This window comes from Prionailurus bengalensis, chromosome C1, assembly GCF_016509475.1.
Source record: "Prionailurus bengalensis isolate Pbe53 chromosome C1, Fcat_Pben_1.1_paternal_pri, whole genome shotgun sequence".
NCBI classification, from domain to species: domain Eukaryota; kingdom Metazoa; phylum Chordata; class Mammalia; order Carnivora; family Felidae; genus Prionailurus; species Prionailurus bengalensis.
The window spans coordinates 187258777-187282326 of NC_057345.1; the positions used below are offsets into that span (position 1 = coordinate 187258777).

At 40.0% G+C, this 23550-nt stretch overlaps 1 protein-coding gene across 6 annotated transcripts in view; it reads left to right on the plus strand.

The window, feature by feature from the left end:
- The window catches only part of SPATS2L (spermatogenesis associated serine rich 2 like), a 172895-nt gene that overhangs the window by 67312 nt on the left and 82033 nt on the right, over positions 1-23550 (plus strand). For all 6 annotated transcript variants that reach the window (XM_043577430.1, XM_043577426.1, XM_043577431.1 and 3 more), the window contains one exon: positions 22095-22155. In XM_043577430.1, the coding sequence (XP_043433365.1) occupies positions 22117-22155 (39 nt within the window). In that variant the 5' untranslated portion in view covers positions 22095-22116. The remainder of the gene's footprint in view (positions 1-22094; positions 22156-23550) is intronic.

Sequence of the window (23550 nt, forward strand, 5' to 3'; positions counted from 1 at the left end):
TACTTTGTAAAAAGTAGATCAAAGAAATTAAGAAAATAATGTTCATATTTACATGCCTGAGTGTTGAAAGTGAATTCTAATTTTTAGGCTGCATGTGGGGTATACAGATATATAAATTAAAGTTCAAACCCTAAAAGTTACTGGTCATGTTAATGACCAACTAAATTATACTAGAGATTTGACTATATTCTGTTAGCATGTTAGTTATTCCCATCATTAAGATCAATGATTCTTAATGGCAGGTGGTTATAGATGCAGTTCATAAACAATGTAGTGCTTTCTCTTGTAGCTCTGATTTTTAAAAATTACTTAATTTGAGGGGCGCCTGGGTGGCTCAGTCGGTTAAGCAGCCGACTTCAGCTCAGGTCACGATCTCGCGGTCCGTGAGTTTGAGCCCCGCGTCGGGCTCTGGGCTGATGGCTCAGAGCCTGGAGCCTGCTTCCGGTTCTGTGTCTCCCTCTCTCTCTGCCCCTCCCCCGTTCATGCTCTGTCTCTCTCTGTCTCAAAAATAAATAAAACGTTAAAAAAAATTTTTTTAAATAAAAATTACTTAATTTGATATTTCAATAGTATCACAAGAAAATAAGAATGTTTTCCTCATCAAAAGATTGAGAAACCTGCTTTAATTAATCTGCACTTAAGAAAAAGTTAGTAAACGCACAGTTTTTGACAGAGACGAAACAAGGAAAATGAGTTGTTCCTAGGGAGCAGGAATCCAGATGTTTTAGGATAGACAGAAAGGTGGGTATCTAAAAATCCAAGAGAGGACACACTTGGCGAAGTTAAAAGGAGGAAGGAAAAAATAGTGTCCAGAACAGTTTCTTGCATGTAGTATGCACTCAATAAATCATTTTCACTGAATGAATGAACTGAAACCACTCAGCCCTATAAGCATGGGTGTAATTTACTTCTGATACAGCATACAAAAGTAACACAAAAATAGTAAATAGGAGTGACGAAAAACTTAAACTATTTGGGCATCTGCTAGAAGTCTTAGTCATGTTTAGGGGTACCTGGATGGCTCAGTCAGTTAAACGTCTGACTCTTGGTTTCAGCTCAGGTCATGATCTCACGGTTCGTGAGTTTGAGCCCCACATTGGGCTCCATGCTGACAGTGTGGAACCTGCTTGGTATTCTCTCTCTCTCTCTGTCTCTCTCTCTCTCTGTCTCTGTCTCTCTGTCTCTCTCTCTCTCTCTCTTTTGCCCCTCCCCTGCTTGTGCTTTCCCTCTCTCTCTCTGTCCCCCCACCCCTCTCTCAAAATAAATAAACTTAAAAAAATAGAAGTCTTATTTGTGTTTAAAGGAAAACAGGGTTCCAGATACCAATTTACCTCATTTTCTTCTCTAAGAGGATAAAGGAAATGAAAAGAACTGCTATTTTGGATCTGATTTTCACCAAGAGATTGGTTGGTAAAATAGAAGTAGAAGGAAACTTTATTCATTTATTCAATAATATTTGAGTGTCTACTGTGTGCTCAACATTTGGAAAATTGTGACCATGTCATTTTAGCTTTTGTGATAACCAAGGACCAGGTGATGGATATAGCCAGGTGCATACCACAGATTTTAGGAGGGAAATTTCACATTTCAGCGAAGAAATGGCCTGAAACTCTAGACTAAAGGGATGAGAAACTCAATTCTTCAAATGAAATTGGTGCTCTTGCTATGTGCTCTCAGTGTCATGCTAGATCAGGATTGCCTTTTCAGTCACTTTTTTTTTTTTTTGAGACAGAGAGGGACAGAGCATGAACGGGGGAGGGTCAGAGAGAGAGGGAGACACAGAATCTGAAACAGGCTCCGGGCTCTGAGCTGTCAGCACAGGGACCGACGCGGGGCTCGAACTTACAGACTGTGAGATCATGACCCGAGCTGGTCGGACGCTCAACCGACTGAGCCACCCAGGCGCCCCCAGTCACTTCTATTTGTTGCAAAACTTCAGGCTTCAAGAGGGCAGGAGTGTATCTATAATGTTTATCTTTATATCCTAGTAAATAGGACAGAACATGGTACATAGTTGATACCCAATAAATCTCTCTCTCTCTCTCTCTCTCTCTCTCTCTCTGACACACACACATGCACATTTTATTGTATATATGAGTTAAGCAATAAACAGTAATGAAATTCTTATAATCATGAGTATTTCCCAAATTATCAAAGCTAATGCACAAACACACACACACACACACACACACACACACACACACACATTTGTCAAGTCTAATAGTCTACAATGTTTTGAACAATTGCAACTAGAGGTTTGAATGTTCAAAAACAATGAGGAAGAGAGATGGCTATGGCTGCAAAGGGCATGCTCAGATTAACTCAAAATATAAAAGATTATTTAAAGAAGAATGCAAGGACAGGCAAATAACAAATACCAAAGAGAGAGATAATCCCATTAGATTGGTGTCAAGAAGCCTAAAGTCCAGAGTGAGCTGAATTATGTTTAAAAAAAAAAAAAAAAACTAAAACAACAAAAGAGACTTAAAAAAGCTCACAAGGAACAATCCTACAAAAAATTAAAGTCATAAAGTAAAGTAGACATAGAACACTGGAATGCTCATGATGTCAAGTGTGTTATTCTCATTTTTGATAATGACATGGTTACAATTTCTGTCAAGAGTGGAATATTATTTTTAGTTGTACTTTTTACCATAGAATTTTGTTTTACTTTTGGAGAAAAAAGAACAAGAAAAGTACAGGACCTCTGATGGGCAAAACAAAGGACTGTACATCTCTTCTTTTTCTTGGCTTTTAATCAAGGATCATGATTTCCCACCTGATAAGGGTAGAACAAAATGTGGATGAGGGAATTGAGGCCCACCGTAGCATTATACCAGATCCTAAGCCCTTCCTCACGGATTGGGGTCTCCTGGCCCAGATTGCAGCTATGGGACTGAGAACATCACATCTGTGACTCTCCCACTCCAGCCAGCCATCTTCAGGGAATGTCAGCAAACAGATAAAGCCCCAAATGCCTATAGATTAGCAAAAAGAGAAAACGTAACATCTCAGCAAAATCTTAGAATTTATTCTGAAATTTTTTAGAATATTCAGAAAAGAAAGTGATTATTATTAGTCACCAGCAAGAAGTCCAGGGGGACTAAATGATACTCCTGGTCAATAAAGTAATTGGAATGCAAGATGAAGAAAATGTGGTAGTTATGGTAATAATAGAAATATGATCCAGCCAGTTTTCACAATATCTCAAGATTTCATTGTGGATTTAATAGAGAAATATAAATGGAATAACAGTACTTAAATGAATTCACAAGTAGGCTTGCATAACCAAATCCAAAGAGTGCTAAAGAATAGGTCCATGTTATCACAGAGAGGGATCTATAGACATTTATGTCTGTTTTATTCTAGATTTTTCTTTAGCAATGACTTCAATGATGATGAATTTGATAAAAATAATAGAAATAAAAGACACCTCTTAAAAACAGAAAACAAACTGAGGGTTGATGGGGGGGTGGGGGAGGGGGAAAGTGGATGATGGGCATTGAGGAGGGCACTTGTTGGGATGAGCACTGGGTGTTGTATGGAAGCCAATTTAACAAATTATATTAAAAAATAAAAAATAAAGTATTTAAAAAAAATAACAGACACCTATTAGATTCTTAGGTGTGAAATACTGTTCAGTTACTCTGCATGCATCAGTTTATTTAATCCTTACAATAATCCAATGCAGTCAATACTTTTATCACCACTTTATATATTTTTTAAAGTTTATTTATTTATTTTGAGAGAGAGGGAGCCCAGGTGGGGGAGGAGCAGAGAGAGAGGGAGAGAGAATCCCAAGCAGGCTCTGCACTGTTAGCACCGAGCCCAATGTGGGGCTTGAACTCAATGAACCACGAGATCATGACCTGAGTTGAAATGAAGAGTCAGATGCTTAACTGACTGAGCCACCCAGGTTCCCCCTTATCTCCACTTTATAAATGAGTAATCTGCAGCACAGAGAGTTTAAGTAACTTCCTCAAGGTCACACATTTCTTAGGTGTCAGCACTGAGATTCAAGCCCAGACTGTTTACTTAATGGCATAGTTATATCAATGATATCCTTCAAGCTTGTTAATGACCAAAGTGAAATGTATAGCTGAAGTGGCAAGGTGTAGATTTGGTGTCCAAAAAAATTCTAGTAGACTGTAAAATTGGCTGAATTGATAAGATAAAATTAATTTGAAGTAAATATAACCTCATGCACTTAAGTTCCAAAAAAATCATCTGTAAAAGTAAAGACTGAGGAAATGAGACTTACTAATTGATTGAATGAGCATGTCTTAGGGGTTTCATTAATATAGGCTCATTATGACCAATGTACAGTGTGATGTGATTGTCAATAAAATGCAATCTTAGGTTGCATTAAAAAAATAATAGGGGCACCTGGGTGACTCAGTCGGTTGAGCATCCGACTTCAGCTCAGGTCATGATCTTGCAGTTGATGAGTTTGAGCCCCACATCAGGGTCTGTACTGATGGCTCAGAGCCTGGAGCCTGCCTCAGATTCTGTGCCTCCCTCTCTCTCTCTCCCCCTCCCCTGCTCATGCTCTGTCTCTCTCTGTCTCAAAAATAAATAAACATTAAAAAACTTAAAAAATAATAATAATAAAACCATAGAATCAATATATATACATACTGGTATATAATATTTTGGTACATGATAGATATAACATAACAATATATATGGTATAGATATCATATATATCAGAGTGAGAATACTCAACACTATGTCACATGAAGAATGAGTGTACTCTCAAAGTTCTAAAGGTCTGACAATACAAAATGTTTTGTCCATAAAATAGTTTAGAGATTTATGAAGTCCTTTCCAAGTCTAACATCCTGTGATTCTGTGAATGATTGTGTACTAGTATAGAGAAAGCATACTTAGGACAAATGTGACACTTGGGGAAGAGTGGTTAGATTTATGGGTTAACTGAAAGCATGACTAGGAAAGCATTGCATGGGAAGTTATAGGAAGGCGATTGACTCAGTTTTACCTAAGGATTTACTCACAACTAGCCTCATGCAGAAGAAGCTATGTTAAGAGGCATTGAATCTCCATCAGGGAATTTGAGAAGATGTTGGATGGCCACTTATTGAGGATATTGGAAAGGAGGTTCATTTACAGGTTAGGAAGACAGGAGAACTCTGAATCCCTTATAACTGCAGATTCTGGAAACATGGACAATTACTAGACCTTTCTTTGTGAAATAAGTAGTGAGGGATGGATGGTGAGTGTTGAAGCTGTTCCAGCTTGCAGGACTGTGAGTAAGTTGAGACCTGGAGATGCGTTCCATGGGAGTCAGGTTGAGTTATGAACCAAATCAAACAAAAAAACTAAGTTACGCAGAAGGTATTCATGCCTTTCTGGTGACAATTTTCTTTAGATTTTGCCTTAATGGTAAGTCATATATTATTTTCCAACAGAGCCATATATTTGGAAGCATTTCCAGTCTTGTCTGCAAGCAGGCCTTTTCCGTGACCATTTTAGACTCCTGGGCACAAAGAGCCCTAAGGGAAGCTATCACTTCTGGGAGCATGCCTAGCAAGTGTCAGCTAGACCTAACTTGGTTTCAGTGTTCATTTCAAGCTTTCAGACAATACGTGACTAAGAATGAAACCATTCTAGATGCTTCATGGGAAACTTAGAGGAAAGACTGAGGAAAGATTACAAAACTAGTTTGTCTCCCCTTTTGGAATCCTGGAGAGATTCTCCAGGGGGAGAATCAAGGGACTCAGAGGTCCCCTATTTTCCTGAATTATAAGTGAATCCCCTCTCCGGCATCCCACTAAGTAGTCAACCAGCCTCTGCTTGAACAAATTCTGTGACAGGAGGCACACTACTCTTAAGATTTGTCCTCCCTGAGAAGTGGAGAACAAAAGTTAAAACACAGACAAAACATTGTTCTTCCCATTGATAACTTTTTTGTCCCATTTGACTTTTTTGCCAAGCCAGCTTTACATTTCTGATTCTAATTCTTGTGAATACAAAGATTTCCCAAGTGGAGTGAGCCCATTAAATATAGTTTTTTAATTGTTTTCCTTTATTTGCATTGAACCAAAATAATGACAGTAGTCTAATAGAATAAGCACAAGCTTGGGAATCAGTTTCAGAGGTTTTGAGTTCCTGCCTTGCTATTGACTGGTTCTGGGACCTAGGCCTTAACTTCTGTATGCCTACTTCCCCCATCTATGAAATGAAGATAATGATACTTACTTTGCAGGAGCATTGTGAGGACTTGGTGAAATAGACATAATGGGATAAAATCCAGCCTGGTGCTTGAGGAGTCTATTTTGTTTGCTGTTGTATTCCTCAGCACCTAGGACAGTGCCTGGCAAAAGAAGGTGCTCACTAAGCATTTGTTGAATGAATGAATGAGCTCCTCAAATGATAGCTCTTGCTAAAGGCATGGCAGCGTTATCAGATATGGGAAGCCTTTGTAAAGCAAGAAGCTGATTGATTATTCAAAGGTTTGAAGAAGGAGAATGCTTTGTCACAGCTAAATTTATTTTCTTCCCATAATGCAGCATAGCTTCAGGATTTTTAAAAACTTAAACTAAAACTCTAAGCATTATTTAGTCTTTGTAGTCTTTCCCCAGTCCTTACCCTATGTTTTCCATGAGATATCTAGAGTGGTCTCATTCTGTCTAGTCATATATTGTTAGAAAGCTTGAAATGAAAAATGAAACCAACTGAAGTCTGGCTGGCAGCCGTTCAGAAATAGATTTTTTTTAAGTAGATTAATTTCCAAAGACATTTTCTCTCTTTAATACTTACTCATATTTTTAAAAGAACCACTTAGTAAAACAAACAAGAGTGTCTTTTCAGCATCTGGTTATCTCTTTTTCAAGACTGAGTTTGGTTAAGTTGGTTATCTCCCAGGATGCAAAACCAGGTAAAAATAAAACCAAATGAAATCTTCAATGTAATTTATGAGTTGCTTTCCTGGAGCGAAATGAAACTCAGCTACATAGCTTTTATTTGTTTTGGAGTGTATATTTAATATTAGTCAGATTAAAGAGTATATTTTTGCAAAACTAAAAGGACAAAGAATTAATTTGCTTCAAGTTGAAATAATTTTTTTAAAAAGTCAAGTTTCAATTCAGCATTTCAAAAATAATAGAGAAAATTGGGTCTAGTTTCAGAACCCATAACCAAAATGACAGAGGAATGGGTCAGAGAATTGGGGTGGGATGGGGATGAGAAGGAACTCTCCCATTTGCTAAAAGGAAAACAAAACAAAGACATTATCTCTTTGCAGCATTATGAACACAACAAGCATACAGCTGAAACCACACCATATAACACCTTTCACATACTGCTTTCTGTTATCATCTAATCGCTTACTGCCTGCTAATCTTATCTCTCTTCAGAGCCAATCTTAAAATTATACTGCATTACAATAAGCTGAACACATTGCATCTAGCCAAGATACATAGTGGGCCCCCAATAAATATTTATCAATTGACTTCTCTGCACTGTGGAGGTAGGCTTTCTTTCTGGCCTCACATGTGACTTACTTGTTTCTGCCGGAGAGGTTTCAGTTTTGCTTTTCTTCTTACCTAAAAGGCTATTCCCATTAATTGCCACTACTTCCTTAAAGTAGTACCAAAGAGCACCTCGCCTCAGGAGCTCTAATATACCGACCTAAATTAAAGCTGTCTTCCCCTCTAGAAGCCCCTTTAATAAACATGATTAATCATTTCAGAATGATTTAAGATTCCATTACTGGCATTCTCAGTTCTCTTGGTTCTGACCAAGAGAACTGATGCCCCATAACATGCACTCCTCAAGAATAGGCATCGAGTACCATTTCCCATATTACACACACGTGTGGATGCCCCTCTACATGCAGTGTCCAGCCCATGGGGAACTCACTCAAAGGATATGTTCTGAGGCTGGATGATGAAATTTTTAGCATTATTAAAAAATCAAACAACACTAATTGCTTGTCTCTATCAGACTGCCAAGAATGGGTATAAGTGGAATCAAGGCTGTGAGAGAGGGATCTTTTTCATCAAACAAGTGATCAAAACCTAATACATTTATACCTGAAAATTGCTTTAAGGTAGATTGGATGACTAACAGAAAGTCTTCCAAAGGGAAATAATGTATTATATTTATTTGAGAGGCCTGTACAATATTTGAACTACTGTACAAAAAACCAGTTTTGATTCAATCTTTATAAAAATGATTTGGAAGAGATTAAGCTACATATTGCTGAGGCCTGTAGACCATTGTAAGCATTTGGTGCTTTCCCAACTTCCCCCAATGTGAGTTGAGCTGCAGGGCAGGCTAGAGCTTAGTGCAGGGAAAGATGGTGCAGTGTCTGTCTGCTCCCCTCTTACAGCTTAATGCTGTAAACTAAAGGAGTAAACAGGCAGGCCATGGGAAAGGGTTACAAAGAGCCCTTACTGTCCACAGCCAAAAAAAAAAAAAAAAATCTGTATCTATGGGTAGAGTTAACAGGGATATATAAATGGTAAGGGTAGTGGTTCAGTGTATTTAGCATTGGGTTGAAAAGCAACTATTTGGGGCGCCTGGGTGGCGCAGTCGGTTAAGCGTCCGACTTCAGCCAGGTCACGATCTTGCGGTCCGTGAGTTCGAGCCCCGTGTCGGGCTCTGAGCTGATGGCTCAGAGCCTGGAGCCTGTTTCCAATTCTGTGTCTCCCTTTCTCTCTGCCCCTCCCCCGTTCATGCTCTGTCTCTCTCTGTCCCAAAAATAAATAAACGTTGAAAAAAAAAATTAAAAAAAAAAAAGCAAAAAGAAAAGCAACTATTTTTTTGTTTTCTCATATTCCATAGAAAGGGTTCAATTTCAGTCTTCTCTTTTGGACAGAGTGTATATAGGTTTTGATAGAGGGGAACTAGTGGGCCAGTCTGGTGCCCTGGTTACCCCAAATACAAGACTCTGCATGAAGAAGAGGTAAAATAAGTAACAGACGTTGGGGAAGTCACCTGGTTAAAGAGTTGGGATATATGGGGTTCGATATGGGAAGATGTGGAGGGCTTAAGTGCTCATGATGGGACCTTGGCTGTGAGAATGACCAACACATTGCAGGTTTGGTAATACAAGGGGAGGAGGATTAGGAGTGAATTGGAGTGTGTGTAAAGTGACATGACTAGAACAACATTTGACAAAGCTGGGTTTAATGGTGGCGTTTAAAGTGATAACCCAGTCCTAGGTGTTGAAAACTAGGGAATGAATTAGTAAAGATTCACTGCAACCAAGAAGGGAAAAACAGAATGAGAGGACATTTATTCCTCTTTTTTCCACGTCTTTCCTGAACATTTACTTATCAAAGGCATTCTCTTAGGTATTTTGGAAAAGAGAAAGAAGTGTAATTTATCAGAGATAGGCTTGTTAGAGGGAAGGGTTCTTTTTGTAATTCATTAAATCTATTAATATCTTGTACATTTGAAATGCTTTAAAGGACTTTACTAATTTTCCCATTACAGCATATTTCAAGTGACAGATTTCTATTTTTTATTACAGTTAGAAATTGAAAGAAAATTTACTAAGATAGTAAATATGACCTGTAGAATTTTTAGCATATCATAAAATGGTCAAAATGAGTTTTTATTATCTGTGATTGCATTAGAATAAACCCAAGGGCATTAAAATCATATTAATTCTCTCTTTTTTATCCATCTTAATACAATTAACCTGAAATCAGAATGTATAAAAGGAGATTTAGTAATTTTTAAGTTGTTCTCTAATTAGCTCTAAGGCTTTATTTGAACTTTGCTCTTTCTATATTGTAATTGTTTATTGTCCTCTGAAGACAAGTACCTTAGCTATGAATTTGGTCACCAGAGCACTGATCACATCTGGCTATCCCCATGGCCAGAAACTGTGACCTGGCATGAGTTTCCAATCCATCCTAGGGGAAGAGGTATTCGTGAAAAAGAACATGAAAAACAAATGACCCTGTGGACATAGCCCTGAGAGTTTGCATCCTTCTTAGTAATGCTGCATTCGGGCCTTAGCCTGCCACCCACTCCCCTCTAGAGCTTCCCCCATCCTGTAAGGTGGCAGTGTCCGAGATGGAGGTTAGGGAAAGTGTAGACATATAAGGGCAATTTGTCTTTGGAAGGTTGTGTTTCAAGGGCCAGCTCCCTCACTGGCTAGATGCATGACCGTGACCTCTTAAGGCTTAGTTTCTCATCTGTAGAATGAGGATTATAGGAAAGCAACCACACAGGCTATGGAGGAATCTAGTGAGATTATTTCTCTATTTCTATTTATTCTGTGTGTGCCAAGCACTGTTTTAATCACTTTTACAAATAGGAACTCGTTTCCTCCTCATTGCCACCCAGTGAGGTACTTATTATTATTATCCTCATTTTACCGATGAGGAAACAGAGGCATAGAGACGTGGAGCAATCTGCCCAAATCCCAAAACTAGTAAGAGGCAGAATTGAGTTTCAAACTTGGTAAATTGTAATTATTTGTTTTCTAGCATAAGAAGATAAGGAAGAAGCTGAATAGCAGAAAATAGGCAGTTTCCTCTCTGCAATCAGTTAAGGGCCCAAGATGCTATGCATGTTGTAAAAAGCACCATAATTCATGCGCATGCCTCTGCCACTCTGCCACAGGGCCAGCTGGGAGTGGGGGTGGGGCTCCCTGGTGACTTTGCCTGTGGGTGGTTACTGACATGGCGGGGACCAAGACAGGCCTGACCCTAAAGAGAAACAGCACCTTTCTGACAACATGTTGAACTTACAGGCTGGGTTTTTAAAAATCAAACCAGCAAACAGAGGTAACATATATAGGACTAACTTGCCTGCAGGCAAAACAGGTGTAACAGTTAAGAAAGCCTTGCCCATTCTGCCCTCCAGCCCCCCACCCATGGTTATCCCCACCCTCATGCACCTCACATTAGCTTTTCACTGGTAAAGACTGAATGTTCACCATGAGAACTTCATTCCTCTGAGCAAGAGCATGACCCCTCGTAAAATGTATATACATGTGGACATGGTAGTACATTATTCATTTAGTGCAGAATTAGCCAACAGATGCTTCCAGTTAGGTCTAGAACCAAGAACAGGTTTTATTTATTTATTTTTTTAAGTTTGTTTATTTATTGTGACACAGAGAGAGAATCCCAAGCAGGCTCCATGCTGTCAGCCCAGAGCCAGACGTGGGACTCGATCTCAGAAACTGGGAGATCATGACCTGAGCCGAAATCAAGAGTCTGACATTTAACTGACTGAGCCACCCAGGCACCCCTAACACCAGGAACAGGTTTTAGAAGGAGGAGGGGAGAGAGCAAGCCTCCGGGTATAGTGCCAGGAATGTTTGCTAATTGATTCATATGCTGCGCTAGTGTCACAGGAAGATTAGAAGCCTTTAGCAGATGACCATACCCAGAAACTGACCTTTGGAATGATGACTGGAGTCCCAGCCTGTACTGTCTCTTAGCCTCTGGGGCAGTCAGTGTAAAGGTTGCGAGTTTAGTCTTATAGTTACGCCTTCCCTAAGATAAGAAGAATGAAGAACTGGGCATTCACTAACAGGGACCCGAAGGCAAAAGCACTGGCCGGTTTTACAAAAAGGGAACAAGCCGTTTCTCAGAGGGTGAGTCCTTCTGAGCCTCAGGTGGCTGAGGCCACCAGCCTACTGCCAGTTACTCAGCCACACCCGGGATCCGGCTACCTACCCTGTTTCTGACTCCACCTGCGTCACTACTGTGATGACGTACTGGTCATGGCAAAAATGTGTTGATAAAGGTGGGCCAGTTGGGGAACAGGGCTTATCTGCGTGTTGACAAAGCCAGAAACTTGGGCTTTGCGCTGGGAGCTGATTTAGAACACACCAGGAAGCCTTAAAAAGTGAGTTGAGGTTGATTTTGTTGGAAAGTCTCAGGAGTAATTATGTCCAGGAGTTTGGGGGTGGGGGTGGGGTTGGTGTCATTGTGTTAGAGGGGCTGGCTGCTTGTGGGGTCTCTCCTGCTGGATATTGAGGCACTGCCTCAGTTTCCTAGTATTCCTTTCCCACCAAATGCCAGTACATGTAAGGTAGACATCTTCTACTGTCTTTACTCAGTCAGTGCCAGTGCCATTTCAAGACAGTTAGGAAAAACCTTTCTCTGCCCCTCTGAGAAAATCATTAAATGTTTCCTAAAAGAGTTCTGACTTAATGAATTAGGAATATTGTGAGCTCCTTGGAACAGAGGTTTCTGAAACCAGACTCTGCACTGAAAAGATGATGGTTTCTCTACCGGTGTTTATTCCGTGACAAATAAGCCAGCTTCCCGAGTTGGCTTTGAATGTGTAGCCTTTCTTTGCCAAGTTTAGTTAGGACTTCTCTTTGCCATTCTGGAGTTATATTGCAGAACCATAATGCATGTTTTCTTGGGAGATGAATATCTATGTTTTCCTTATAAAGTTGCTATGAAAAGTTTTAAGAAAGTATACAGCCCCTGCTGACTGCAAGCATGCCTCCAGCCCTCCGCTATGCCTGGTCTCTGCCAGGAGACTTGCAGGCTGAGCAGACCACAGTCCTGATTCTGAGCCCTGCCCAGAACCTTAAGCCAGCTCAATTCCAACTCTGATTTCCTGAGTCCACACTCTGATTTCCTTCACCACCTCCTCATCTGGCTCTTGTCTGTGTTTTTGTGTATACATCTGTCTCCATCCAGTAATAGAAGGAATCAGGAGGTCCAAGCTGAGAGCTCAGCTCAGGCACTTATTAGCAGTGTGACTTGAGTAAGTAGCTTACTCTCTGTCACTCCATTTCTTTTTTTTAATAAAATGAGGATAGTATACTCCATAGAGTTATTATGAGAATTAAATGGGTTAATATATGAAAAGTGCTTAGTGCTGTGTCGGGTACACAGTAAGAGTTCAGTGTTACTTTGTAACCACTGACAGCATTCCCCATAGAGCCAGGTACATCCAAGGTGTTTAGTGAATGTTTGTCAGATAATAAGAAAAAGCATTGCCGTCTCTGTAGGAATTGCCCATGGCTAGTTGAAGAACTGGGAGCAAGGGAAGAGAGGGAAAGCGTGTTCTTTTTCAGCATTTGGGGAGTCTGTGTAAGGCACTTGGTGCTCAGGTGTGCGAAGAACTTGCTTGGTTTTTTGTCCATACCCCTCTGGGATTAGAGATTCGTTCAATGGGCAGTAGGGGAATGGGGGGCAAACTAGCGTAATCTGCAGAAAGAGAAACTATTATGGCGTGCTTGGAGAGGATAGAATTTCTTCTTCTGAACCTCATAATGCCAGTCACTTCACCTTTCCTGAGGCTTCTCTGAGAATGGGCATGTTTTAAAGACTTGAGCTGACATCACTGCATCTTGAAACATAATTGAACTGCTGGTACAAGTAGGTACTCGCACCAGGCCCGGGTCACCCATATCTCTATGGAAACACGTGTTTGCTTGAAAGCCCCTCGATCAGAAGCAGAGCCTTCCAGGAGCCAGCGTTGGGTCACTTTTAGAAAAAGGCATTTATTTATATTCTCAAGCTGTCAAAGACCTATGAAATGAAATCATTTCAAATTAAATAGGAAAATCTTGCCACAGCTGAATGCTAATAAAGCCTGCCACACACCCACCCCGTGTGCTTGCAGTGCCTGAGATCTGCCGCATTCAGTTTAGCTGCCCTTTGCTCTTTTGCTTCCATTTACACTCTGCTGGCATGGAGAGGTGGTTTGGCACTTTATGCAAAAATGGTTAATCTTCATTCATACGCCTTTGCCAGTACTAAAATGGAAAAATTCAAAGCTGGGCTGGCCATAAAGTGTGCTTTGTGCTCTTCTCTGCTGGCTCTGGGTGTGCAGCATATACAAGGGCGCACAATTGGGATGACTCTGCCCTCCTACCCCCGCTGTGGGGCTGTTGAGTGAAGACGTTCTCCCATAGAGGTCTGAAACTTGCATCAGCACATCTTGCCCTAGATGCGCTCAAGTGATATTCTAAGTGATTGGAAGCTTTTATCTGCCTCTGGAAGCAGGCCTTTTCAAATAAGTATTGACTGTTAATGACCTGTTTAAATAAAACATTCAATTTTCTTTCTTCCCCCCACAAAGAACTTCGTAGGCAGCGACATTTCTAAACCAAAGGCTAACCCTGCCTTTCAAAAGAGGCAGAGCCTGGGCTTTTAAATGTGAAATTTTTTCTGACATTTGCCCTTAAAATGCTTTTCAGCAAAGTTGTTCTAACAGTGAGTTTAGTACATTGAAGTGTCTTTGAATAAAAATGCAACCTTGAGGGGTTTTTTCCCCCTCCGAATTAGCAAAATTAAACAAAAAAAGTCTAGGTAAGTATCTTTATATGAAATTCATATTTTAATCACCATTCTCTGTTTCATTGTTTATGTGTCCTCATTCCTAATAATTAAGGCAGCTTTCCTCTAAGGAACAAGGCACTGCACAAGAACATTTATTAAACTGTGGGAATTAAACCACAGAAGAAAGAGCTGAAGCACTTGGAATATAAGAGACCTCAGTAATTACAGCACCAGATAAGGGGCAGCAAAGGACTGAGGGAAAGGGAAGAGGGCACAAAACAGAAGAGAGGGCTCAGGCAACAGGAAAGTCAAGCAACAGAGAACCTATGTAATGTTAAATTTAAGCAAAGCCCCAGTTTCATAGAAGGAACACTATTTCCCTCTTCAGCTGGCATGCAAGTACCCCTGGTCATGCTTGGGGGACTGGACAGTTAGTCCGTGACCAGTTTAAAGGTGATCTTTACAGGAAGACAGCCTAGTACATTGGAGACAGCCCCCATGCTTTTTTTTTTTTTTTTTCAGGTGGATTTTTAGCTTTCTGCTGCCTTAGCTGCTAAGTGCTCCCTTCACTCCCAGGGCCCTTACAGACTTGCAAGGTCTGAGAGCTGAAAAGGGCCACGGAGGTCCTACTCGGAAGGGTAGAGAATATGCCACCCCAAAATGTGATTGTAGGAGTTCAGGACATACTACCAAAATATGCCACCTTGACCTATTGATTATTGTGAGCTCTCGGCATTTGAAAAACAACAAAGGCAGGGAGAGGCTATCTCTGAACTTCCCTCTGGCAGTTTTGTCAACCAAGTTAGACTGTTGACTCCTGTCATGCCTAAACACATTGGTTGCAAACTATCAGATCTCTGTCTTTCCTCAAAATCATTTGCTGTCCTCTGAGAGGCCTATCCCCCCGCCCTTTCCCTGTTAACATGGTATTTAATTCTGAATTCTAAGCCACGGTGAGAACGCCTCACTTTCCCCTGCGTACCTCCCTTCTATACGTGAGTGCACATGTTAATAAACTTCTGTTTGTTTTTCCCTTGTTAATCTGCCTTTTATTATAGAGGGGTCTCAGGTAAGAACTCAGAAGGGCATAGGTAAAATTATTTCACTTCCCTTATAACTCCAGCCTCTTGTTCTACAGCTGGAGACCTGAGGCCCTCATGCTATATACTGTGATGATCTAGAACCTTTCTTCAGATGTGCATAAGGATGTGGTGCCCCATATAGACAGACCTATTGAAAACTTACCTGACCTGTTTGTCATTCTCTCAGAGCACTGCTCTCTGCTGAGGGCCAGTTGACGGCAGTGCAGTAAAATAAGTTAATCTGTTACAGTGCACCTTCTTCCAGAGGTAATAGCGTGCTGTAATAAACCGAGTAAAAATGCAGATGTCTGTTAAGTTTATACAGGTTAGGAACTGGCACTCTGGGAGACCGTTGGACACTCTGTTTTGACTGAGAAGCTTTTTGCTGCTTCCGCCAATCACATCAAGGGATTGACTTCCAGCTCACAAGATCAGTCCTGATTCTTCTCTCTGAGGCAGCCATGAGAAAATGTCTCAGGAGCTACCCACATGATCACAACACTGTCTAGGCTGTACCGAAGTCACATACATAGACACTGTAACTACTTTAATTTAGAAAGAAGAAGCAGTTAAAACATTAGGCCCTGGAATGTCATGGAGCCCCTGGGCAGCACTGGAGAGCCAAGGAAACACTTTCTTGGCTCAGGGCCCGCTAAATGCAGCTTTCTACACTCTTGTCTGAGGTAGGAAGCCGCAGGAAAACAGCCATCTCTTTATAACAAGTATATTCCTGTCCATTCCTGTGTGAGTTTAGCAGTTTTGCTCTGCAGTTTGTATGCCCTGCATAGATAACAAGGCATATATCACATGCCTGCCTGGCCTGAGAAGCCAAAGCCTGGGATGGGTTCCATTCTCCTTGCAGAATTCTTGCTGCAATTCATATACACTGAGCCCCATAACTTGTTTATGATGACTTTGAGGTGCTCTAAGTGGACTCCAGAGTCAGTGCCTGGGTTTGAATCCTGGCCCTGCCACTCTGGCTTAATTACTGAATTCCTATGCCTCAGCTTTCACATGTGTGAAATGGGGGATAATCATCGTTTTTACTTTATAGGGGGAGCATTAACTGAAAAAAAATGTGTTGAGTACTTAGTGTGCCCCGCATTATAACTACCCCATAAGTGTGTTAATTATTATTAATAGTATGTTGGTGGGAAGATCATTCTTTAATGTAATTTGTGGGAAACTGGGCCCGCATTTATCTCTCTAGGCTTCTATAAGAATCTGTTTGTTGTGTGTAGTGATTGAGATCAAGGAAGAGGCCCTTTCTTAATATTCCCAGGATGGAGACTCTGGAGTAGTGGCTCTCAGAGCTTAGTTTGTGTGCATCTGAATGCCCTGCTGTGAGGATGGGGGGTGGGGGGTGGGAAGTGGGGGGGGGTAGGGGTGGGGATGGGGAGGGCTAAATGCTGATTGCTGTGCGCCTGCCCCAGAGCTTCTGATTCATTCTGTCTATAGCAAGAGACAGAGAATTTGCATTTCTACCAAGTTCCTACATGCCGCTGATACTGCTCTTCTGGGAATCAAACTTTCAGCACAGCTGCTCCAGGACTGCACTTTCCAGTAGGGATATAATGTAAGCCGCATAGGCCATTTACAATTCTCCAGTAGTCACCTTTAAAAAGGTATAAAGAGGGGCATCTGGGTGGCTCAGTCGGTTAAGAATCCAACTCTTAGTTTCGGCTCAGGTCATGATCTCACAGTGTGTGAGTTCGAGCCCTACATCGGGCTCGGTGCTGACAGCGCAGAGCCTGCTTGGGATTCTCTCTCTCTCTCCCTCTCTCTCTGCCCCTCCCCTACTCACTCTCTCTCAAAAATAAATAAATAAAACTTAAAAAATATTTTTAAAAAATTTTTTAAATGGTAAAAAGAAATGGGTAAAATTAATTTTTATGTTGCATTTGATGTAACCCAGTATGTCCAATATTATCATTTCAACACGTAATAGGTATAAAAAGTATTGAGACAGTTTACATTACTTTTTTGTAGTAAGTCTTTGAAATCTGGGATATATTTTATAGCCCCAGCACATTCCAGTGCAGTCTAGCCACAGTCAAATCTGGCTTTGCATGAAAATGACCTGGGGGGGTTGCTTTTTTCAGGCCTCAAACCCCCCATACCACTTGGCATTGGGGCCCAAGAGTCTCTGTTTCTAAAAGCTCTCCAGGTGATTCTCACGATCAGCCAGAAAGCCAGTCGATCCCCATCTTCTATCAACTTGCTCATTTACCTACTCTGCACCTTATTGTCAGGATGTGTGACACTTAACCTATCCCCTTCAGCTATATTATGATGATTTATGAAATACTCTGTGAACAGCTCTAATTATGCATTGTGACCTTTATACTTTTATAGATCATGGGAGAACTTTGCATAAATGATCTTGAAAAAAATTGTGAAAATCGTTATTTAAAAATTTTTCTTACATATCACCTCTGGTTCCCTGAATCCAATTCAAGAAAAGTGATGTCATACCTGGGAAAAAGAAAGTGACTCTAAGAGCAGTAATAGGTTTTAGAGAAACAAAAGTGAAACTTTATTACTGTCTACCCAGTAAAACATGAGGGAAACGGAGTCAGAAAGCAATTTGGCATTTCAATAACTTGTTTTCACTTTTTATGTTGAATATGATTGTGTGAACATTATAAATACATACATTTTTTAAACTCAGAGTTTGGTAGTTGATTAGATTGTCACATATATTAAATTTCACTGAATTGTATTAATTAGAAATGCTGAAACATATTTGCTATTCAGGTTTATTTTTCATAAAGAATATTTATCTTTGTTATAAACTAATAGATTTTTCTGACTGTCATTAATGTATATTAAGTAAGATCTTGCATAATGAGTAGTACAGTTTGATATAACTTTGCACATGAAGTGATTGGTAACCATATTTGTGGGTTATTAATTTTACACTGGAGAAGTATATAGATGATATATTGGTGATAAATTGTGAAATTCTTTTCTTTGGGGTTGATATCTTTTCCTAATAAGTTTTGACTTTGGAATATATATATATATATATATATATATATAGTACTATTTGTATATGTAATATATAACTAATATAATGTATAATATATAACTATTTGTTACATATTTCTCTGGGATGTATATAAAACTTAGATGGCATCTATGTATGTTTGTAATGTTATTACTAAAAGCTAAAGTACAACTTTAAGGAAAAAAATTTCAAGCAACATCAAGCTATTGAAATGTTACATCAATATGAAGAATTTCTGGTTATTTTAATTTTATATTGATTGATTGATATGTATGGAACATGTATTTACAGATTTGAATGATTAGGCTTTAGTCACTAGTCAGTTCTGAGAACACTTTTAAGTGATAGTAGGAATTAGAAACCAGGATTTAAAAGCTCTTTTGATCAAAGTAAGTTAGGATATGGTCATCAGTTGTGTCCAGTAGTGATAAGCTACCAAGTTTGTCACCATGTGTGATGTGAGGTGTGTTGGTCCCAAACACCTATCACTCACAGCATTAAAGGATTCTCAGATTAACTCAGGGGTCTGCAACTATAAGGGCTGGGATTTCAAGTTGTCAGTCTCTGGGCTTGTTTTGTTACTTTGGAGGAGATGACAATATGTGTAGTGGAGGAAAAGATCTTAACTATCTAAATGAAACAATTAAGATTCGGATGAAATTGATCTGACTGTCCAGAAAGAGTTCGTAGCAAAACACAGAATCCCAACAGAATAGGGGCACAGCATAGTATCATTTTCAGAGCGGAGAGGGAGTCGGCTCTGGAAGGGTAATGGGCATATGATGCCATGCCAGTGTGAGGTGTGCTTCACAATAATCCAGAGGTAGTGCCAAACCGAGGGTGTGGACATTTAACAAGGACCTTCAGCACACTGATAATCAACCTTGCCCTAACGTTTTTCCTTATCAATAGAACTGTTTGACTGTCTAGCCATTTAAACTCTTAATTCTTTAAGTTTTATTTAGATTAAAATCCTCCATCTAGTTTCCATAACCGGAACTGTAGCTGATTCCCCAATCTCTCTGTTATACACCAGCCAGCAGAAAGCCTTGATGTAGAGAGAGCATTGCAATCCACCTGGAAGGGAGAGCCTAGAGGCAGTGCTCCACACAGGTGAAAAAAATTAAGGGAGTAAAATGAGCAAAGAACGGTCCCTGTAATTATCTCTTTCCGTCTGAGAAACCTGTAATAGCCCCATTCCACCCTCGGAGCCAGCTTTTCCTTCCACACACACGCACACAAAAATGTTGTAATTAATCTTACTGGCACCACTACCAAAGAAGAGTCTTCTTGAGTTAGACTTTGAGGTCAAAGAGAAAGGGAATTGCCAAAGAAATGTGTGTGTGTGTGTGTGTGTGTGTGTGTGTGTGTGTGTATTTCATCTACAAATACAGATCACCATTCAGTCTTGCCACTTCCTCAGATCTCAGAAATTTTCTGTCCTCAATGAAATTCGTCCCTGATTCTCTGTGGATTATAACACTCCAGCTTTAGAAAATGCTTCACACCCAAATCCTAGACATCAAAGCAAAACAAAAACACAACACTTTTTTCTATCAGATTTCACACATCTATAATGGCAAGATTAGATGTGTCCAGAAGATTTAGCTAGTCTAGTCTAATGAAAGGAATTGTGGCTCACAGATCTATCCTAACAAATAGTACCAAATCCAGCTGTCACCTTTGATCCTTCATAGTTCCATAGGTATAATCTATATATTCCCCTCCCTCCCCCATCCTTGTTCCCTCTTACAATGTCTCTCTCTCTTACATACACATACAGGCAGGCATACAATGTCCCATGCAGAAAAATCCATATATGTACTGTTCGTGTTTACATGCCTAAACTCCCATTTGAATAAGAAAATCAACCATCCAGATGTTTTCAAATATGATTGTAGACCATTTTGCAGGTGTTGTGATGACTGATCAAAGGTTCCACTTTCATCTATGGCTTATCAACAAAAACTCCTGATTATTTGTCCTTGTACCTCATATGCCATCTGTCTTCACTGTTATAGATCATCAGAAAATAATCCCGTTCTCTTTTCCTAGCAACTCTTAGGAGCAGGAATAAATGAGAATGAAATTCAGGTATTGTTTGCCAGCTATTCGCTTTCTCCCATATGCCAAGTCAGAGAATACAGAATTTACCATTTGCAGGGTGGGGGGTGGGGGCAGGACACCTGGGTGTCTCAGTCGGTTGAGCATCCACCTCATGATTTCGGCTCAGTTCGTGTATGATCTCATGGTTTCTGAGTTTGAGCCCTGCATTGGACTCTGTGCTGACAGCACAGAGCCTGCTTAGGGTTCTCTCTCTCTCTTTCTCTCTGCCTCTCTCTCTCTCAAAATAAATAAACAAATATTAAAAAAAGAATTTACCATTTGGGACAGTTATTTAACTGGGAGTATTCAATGGGACAGACACTCTTTGCAGAGCATTTGGGAAGGAGCTGTCTTACTGGGGATTGAGTACGCAGGGTCTAGCCTGTTAGTGTGCCCAAATGCATGTGTTAGTGGCATTAGCATTTGGAAACTTACAAGAATGAAATCCTATTGTTTATAATGTCTGATAATGCATAATAATATATGTGGATTCCTATTTGAAGGGTAATAAAGTTTACATATTGCTAAGCTTTCATCCTGAATCAACAAAATGTAATAGATCTGAATTTATGTTTTATTTAAGACCTAGGTTTAAAAGAAAATGATGAGGAGAAATCAGAGAATTTTTGGAAGTTATCCCTGAAATGTATCAACTCTAGATGCACTCATTGTAGCATAAGTCAAAAAGAATATAAGAAAGAGTTTCAGGGGTTTTTGATTGACAAAAAGTGTAAAACATGCAAAGAGGAAGTATATCGATACCTTGGCCTGTCCTGCTGCTAATTTTTGAACCAATCTGTTTGGCCATTTAAGTCATTCATGTTCTATTTCAAAAAGAGATTGAAACTATTAAAGACTTAAGATCTGTCTTCCGTAATAATCATGAAAGGTTTAGACCAGATGAGAAGAAAGAAAACACCACTGCTTCTTATTAAGAATATAGATCTTCTCTGAGTGGGTCACTTCACAAAAAAGATTAGACACCAGCAGTAGAAAGCCTAAAGAATTTAGGGAAACAAAGATTATGGGCAATTTTAAGACTCCATTTGATAGAGATCATGAATTTATGGTCATTAAAATTATGGTGAAGGGTTATATATGCATTGATCTGGAAAGCTGTTCATATATTGATAAGTGAAAAAGCCAGTTTAAAAACTGTTATGTCCAGTGTTTATGTTTAAATCTGGAATCATTTCTCCTGTTTCTTCCTCGAGTGCTTTGGTATAGTTATGTATATGCAGGAAAGACTCAATAAATGTTTGTTAAATTAACTAGCGGCTAATAAAAGCTTTGGGACAGCAAGGACTGGGATGACAATGCTTAGTTAAAATAGGTATGCTTTTCCTCCTCTCACTATTTTTGACTACCTTTCTTTTACTTAATAAAAAAACACAGTTTGGGTACACACCCATCTATCTTTGTCATTTTTCGTGTCAATATAGTATGAATAAAAGATTTTACATTGTCTTCTAGAGTTATAATATGCTTTTAGAACATATCTAAGACGAATGCTTAGCTTGAAAGCATTTTTACATTCTAAAATGGTATTTATGATTATGGCTGAACGAGAGCATTTCAGCATGGGAGAGAGCATTAAAATAACACATTGAGAAATCAATTTTAAAACTTTAGACTTAATCTTTTCTTCCTTCTTTACAGGGCTTATTCCACTAGAAGCAAGATGGCTGAACTCAATACTCATGTGAATGTCAAGGAAAAGGTACGATATATTTCTGTATTGGCTTATAGAAACTTCACAAACTGGATAATGTAGTCTCCAGCTAGTAAAAATTCAATTGCAGTGGAAGAAGAGAAAAGTGGTTTTGGGGGATACATAGTAAGTTTGACATGCTAGCAAACCATTCAGCAGGGGCACCTGGATGGCTCAGTCGGTTGAGCATCTGACTTCGGCTCAGGTCATGATCTCACAGTTCGTGAGTTCGAGGCCCACATTGGGCTACGTGCTGACAGCTCAGAGCCTGGAACCTGCTTCAGATTCTGTGTCTCCATCTCCCTGCCCCTCCCCCATTCGCTCTCGGTCTCTCAAAAATAAATTTAAAAAATATTTTTAAAAAAACATTCAACAGAAAGAATCATAAGGAACATTTAGTAAATATGTGTTAACGCACATTACGTTCATTTTCTCATTTAATTTTGACCATAACCCCATGAAGTTAATACTGTTGTTATTAACAGAGGGGAGAACTGAGACACAGAAAAGTTAAGCAGTTAGCCTCAATTTACATAGCTAGTAAGCTACAAAGCTGGGATTTGAACCCGGGTAGTGCCATTCTACAGCTCATACTCTCAGCCACATTCTGGGTTACATCTGAGGGCTGGGGTATTATGTTACATCTCCAGAAATGGCCTCATACAGAGATGTCCATAGCATTACCTAGTGGTCCTGCTGGATAACCTATAAAGTTTCTTTCAGCTGGAAGTTCATGACTCTGAAAATCCCCCTTCTCGTTATTTGTTGGAGGCTGATTACACTTCAAAGCCCTTCCAAGTCTTGTCCACCTCTGTGAAGTTTCCTCCCCTTAGGGTCAAAACCCCTCACTTCCTATATATGCTACCTTGCACTGTTAGCTCGTCATGATCATGAACCATATGAGACCATGGTATGAGACCACGGAGATAAATTTGTCCAAGCCATTTATCTGGCACTGTAGAGACTGAGGCCCTAGAAGAGATATGTCCATGGTTGTACAGCAGAGTGAGAAGTCCTCTCCACCTTCCACAGGGCTACCTCCCACCTCCACTAGACCATAAACTACTTGAAGGCCAGAGTTTGTCTTTTATCTCCTTGTATCCTCACAGTACCTAAAACATAGTGTGAAGGATGAGAGAAGTAGCACTAATGGAGTCTCCACGTTTTTTCTTTCATTTGGCAAAGACGTGTTGGACTGCTACTTTGTGCCACTGTTCTGGATGCTGGAATGATGGCGCTGAACATGTAGAGGAGATTCCTGCTCCCATGGAGCTTGCTCTTTAGGACAGAGAAACAGAGAGTCAATAGAGAACATATAATTTCAGATAGTGTAATGATGAGGGTGGCTGTGGGAGGGGGTACTTTAGATGGGGTTGGTCAGGGCAGCCCTCTCAGAGGAGGTGA